The sequence below is a fragment of the Carlito syrichta genome, unplaced genomic scaffold (genome assembly GCF_000164805.1).
Source record: "Carlito syrichta isolate Samal-C Ts95f unplaced genomic scaffold, Tarsius_syrichta-2.0.1 Scaffold315591, whole genome shotgun sequence".
Taxonomy (NCBI): domain Eukaryota; kingdom Metazoa; phylum Chordata; class Mammalia; order Primates; family Tarsiidae; genus Carlito; species Carlito syrichta.
In genome coordinates this window covers 111,665-115,637 of record NW_007259687.1, presented here as the reverse complement: position 1 = coordinate 115,637, position 3,973 = coordinate 111,665, and the positions used below count along the sequence as shown (strand labels likewise).

General features: G+C 58.6%; 2 protein-coding genes across 2 annotated transcripts in view; one reads left to right on the top strand and one right to left on the bottom strand.

Moving 5' to 3' along the window:
• Positions 1–3,311, top strand: part of NAALADL1 (N-acetylated alpha-linked acidic dipeptidase like 1) — a 16,317-nt gene extending 13,006 nt beyond the window's left edge. The window contains exons 12-18 of the mRNA XM_008073003.1: positions 116–207; positions 290–380; positions 1,785–1,866; positions 1,950–2,123; positions 2,198–2,285; positions 2,396–2,488; positions 2,838–3,311. Coding sequence (XP_008071194.1) covers positions 116–207; positions 290–380; positions 1,785–1,866; positions 1,950–2,123; positions 2,198–2,285; positions 2,396–2,488; positions 2,838–3,024 — 807 coding nt within the window. The 3' untranslated portion in view covers positions 3,025–3,311. The remainder of the gene's footprint in view (positions 1–115; positions 208–289; positions 381–1,784; positions 1,867–1,949; positions 2,124–2,197; positions 2,286–2,395; positions 2,489–2,837) is intronic.
• Positions 3,312–3,444: 133 nt separating this feature from the next.
• On the bottom strand, positions 3,445–3,972 carry SAC3D1 (SAC3 domain containing 1; the record flags this gene model as incomplete). Its single annotated transcript, XM_008073009.1, has 1 exon — positions 3,445–3,972. A coding segment is annotated over one exon (507 nt), but the record flags the coding sequence as incomplete, so codon positions are not given.
• Between the last annotated feature and the right edge of the window lies 1 nt (position 3,973).

Below are 3,973 nucleotides of genomic sequence, written 5' to 3'. Positions count from 1 at the left end.
GGGCGATCCTCGTAACAGGGGCTGGACCTGGTGGGCAGGAGACCCTCAGAGGACCCGCCTTCTTTTGGGGGCCGGGGAGAGGCCCGCCCCGAGACTAGATCTCCCTCTCGACCAGATCCGCTCACCAGGCTCTGGCGACATCAGTATCTACAACAACTGGATCAAGTACTTCAATCGCAGCAGCCCGGTGTATGGCCTGGTCCCCAGGTGAGTCCAGGGACGGGAAGGGGGTCCCGGGCGCGGCGGGCCGGCCCAGCGCCCTCCAGCTCAGCCCCCTTCCTGCCCGCAGCCTGGGCTCCCTGGGCGCCGGCAGCGACTACGCACCCTTCATTCACTTCCTGGGCATCTCCTCCATGGACATCGCCTACACCTATGACCGGGTGAGTAGGCCCCCTCCTCTCTGTGGGGTTGTCCCAGCGTGGACTGAACTCTGCTCCTTCACTCTCCTTTATTCAGTAGCCGTGCTACCTCGGCCCAATTTCTTAACCTCTCTGAGCATCTGTTTACACTCATTATGCTCTTATATAACACCAAATGAAAGATACTACGGATTGTAAGTTGCACTTTTGTCATGCACTGACTGGAGGAAAAAACCCGCTGCCAGTTAGTTGTAGGGTGACACTGACGAACAAGCATCCTGATTCCAGAGATCTTAAAATGTGGATTCTCAGCATTGATTAAATAAAATTTTGAAACATGAACTTCGAATCAGTGACAAGGGAAAAAATTAAATTTAAAGTTAAAATATTATGAAACCGAGATGCTCATATCATGGGGCGGTGGAGGGTAAATCAAGATCTGGGGGGCAGAGTGCCCAGCTCACATCTCCCTGTCTGATGTTCCAACAAGAACCTTCTCTACCTCATGGCCACCCCAGTCACCCCAATTCTGGTAGAGCTGGGATCCGAATCCCCTTATCTGACTCCAAAGCCCCAGGCTCTTCTCCTTCACAGGAAATTCACCTCACCTAGTTCTGCCAGTTATTAGCTGTGTGATGTCAGGGAGGTTAACTTATTTTTTTGAGTTGGAGTCTCATTCTGTCGCCCAGGCTGGAGTGCAGTGGCACGCTCATGGCCACTTCAGCCTCAACCTGCTGTGCTCTGGTGATCCTTCCGCCTCAGCCTTCCAAGTAGCTAGAACTACGGACACGTGCCACCACGCCCGGCTAGTTTCCTTTGTGACTTATTGTAGAGACGAGGTCTTGCCAAGTTGCCCAGGCTGGCCTCGAACCCCTGGGCTCAGACAGTCCTCTTGCCTCCACCTCCCAAAGTGCTGGGATGACAGGTGTGAGCCACTGTGCCCGGCCAGGTTAACTTTTTTGAGCCTCAGTTTCCTCCTTTGAAAAGTAAGAATTCTAGTCAGGCTCGGTGGCTCAGCCTGTAATCCCACGCCTTTGGGAGGCTGAGGTGACTGGATTGCCTGAGCCCGCAGGTTTAAGACCCGCCTGGGCAGCGACACCTCATCTCTACAATAAATCAAAAAATCAGCCAGGCATGGTAGCGCATGCCTGTAATTCTGGCTACTCAGAAGGCTGAGGCGGAAGGATAGCTGGAGCCTGGCAGGTCAAGGCTGCGGTGGCCAGGGAGCAGCCAATGCACTCCAGCCTGGGCGACAGAGTGAGACTCCAACTCAAAAAAAGAAAAGAAAAGTAAGAATTCTAGAACCCACCTGATGGAGGTGGCAAAGATTCAGTGGAGGTAACGCTCGACATCACAGCTCGCTGGAGGTCCACCTCTCCCACTTCCGGTCTCGACCCTGTCACCTCGAGGCCTTGTTTCCCCCAGAGCAAGACATCAGCCCGGATCTACCCCACCTATCACACAGCCTTCGACACCTTTGATTACGTGGACAAGTTTGTGGACCCTGGTGAGGAGGGGGGCAGGGGACATCCTGAGACTGGAGGAGGATAGGCTGAAGTCTGAGCCCTGGCCTTGTCACCCTCCCCACAGGCTTTGGCAGCCACCAGGCCGTGGCCCAGACAGCGGGGAGCGTGCTTCTCCGGCTCAGTGACAGCTTCTTCCTGCCCCTCAATGTCAGTGACTACAGCGAGACCCTCCGCAGCTTCCTGCAGGCTGCCCAGCAGGACCTTGGGGACCTCCTAGAACAGCACAGCATCAGCCTGGGTACGGACACCCTTGACATTGAGAAGCGCGCAGCCCTGCGTCCTCAGGGCTAAGCCACTGGTTGCTCCTCGCAGGGCCTCTGGCGATGGCAGTGGAGAAGTTTGAGACAGCGGCCACAGCCTTGGACCAACACATATCCACACTGCAGAAGGGCAGCCATGAGTGAGTATGCGGGCAGCGGGCAGGGTGCCAAGGGCGGCGTCTGGAGCGGATGCCAGGCTGGCCGTTGGGCTGCTGGCTCCAGGGTGACCTGTAGGCCCTGCCTCTACCAGTCCCCTGAAGGTCCGGATGCTCAATGACCAGCTGATGCTCTTGGAACGAACTTTCCTGAACCCGAGAGCCTTCCCGGAGGAACGCTACTACAGGTGAGTTCACCCCAGAGCTCCTGGGAGATGCCCAAGGCGGGGCTGGACAATGGTCACCGAGGTGGGGGGTGGGATGTCAGTTCCTCTGCCCTTTTGAGCACATCCAGCCCCTTGAGACAGCTGGGGACTGTGAGGTCCAGGGGGCCAAACTGGTTGAGGGTCACCCTGAGAGCTGAGACTCGGACTTCCATCTCTGTCACCACCACTGCTAAGGGCCCCAGCTTCCAGACAGGTGTGTGTGTGGGGGTTGCTTTTGTGCCTAGCTGCAGCAGAAGCCGAGCAAGTTCAAGGCTGAGGCTCCTCATTCCTGGCCACCGACTGAGCCTGACCTTGTCCCGTTTCCTGCCAGCCATGTGCTCTGGGCACCCCGCATGGGCTCAGTGGCCACGTTCCCGGGCCTGGCCAATGCCTGCTCCAGGGCGAACGATGTGGGCGCCGGATCGGAAGCTTGGGCCGAGGTGCAGAGGCAGCTCAGCATTGTGGTGGCGGCCCTGGAGGGTGCAGCAGCCACCCTGATGCCTGTGCCTGACCTCTGACCCCAGGCCCCTTCTTACCCTAACCCTCTCCCACCCTTTGCCCTGGGGTGTGTCCCAGTCTTCCTTCCCTGGTGCCAGGAGGGAGTACAACCATGAGACCCTCTCAGGCTTCTCAGGCAACAGCTTGGCTTCCCAGGGGAAGCGGCAAATCCCAATGGAAACCCCTCTCATCCTGACACTTGGTTGGCAGAGGGTGGACAGCAGGAGGCGGGGATGGTGGGGGAAATGGCAAAACCGCCACTGCTCTTGGTGGGCGGGGAGGATGGCATGCGTAATGTCAACCACAGAGATCACCACGGCCACTCCTAGAGGACCAGCAGGGAAACTGAGGCCCAGTCAACGTTCCTCTCCCAACATACTTTCAGTGTGTCTCAACACCCCCCGCGTGATGCCCCCAAATAAATCAAGTCTAGCGACCAGTCCTTATAAAACAAGTTCCTTTTACTGTCCGGGAACTCCGGACAAAGAAACCTCAGCACTCTGGCCCAGTCCCGGGGCTCCCGGAAGCTGCATGTTTCGTCCGCGGGCAGGGAGTCCGGGTCTGTCCACACCCTCGCCTTCCCCCTCCTCCAGGACCACCTCTTCCAGGGTGTGCCCTCGAAGCTTGCTCCCCACCAACACATCGCAGGCACCGGCGGGCGGCAGTCCTTTCTCTGCGTAGCGACCCCGCAGGAAAACAACTCTCTCTTCTCCATCCAAAGACAGCCCGTGGGACTGGCACAGGTCGCGCGCTTCCTGGGGTCCATCCAGCGCCAGCAGCTGGACCACGAAGTCTAGAGGCAGGCTCTGCCCCTTGGAAGTGCTCAGGGCACGGGCCAGGCGGGCCAGGGCTCCGCGGCGGGCACGGCCCACGTGGCACTGCACGGCGCAGCTCGGCAGGTAGGGCAGGGGCCGAAGCAAGCGGAAAAAGCGCGCGGCATTGCCCTCGCGGAAGGCGGCGTCCACCGCC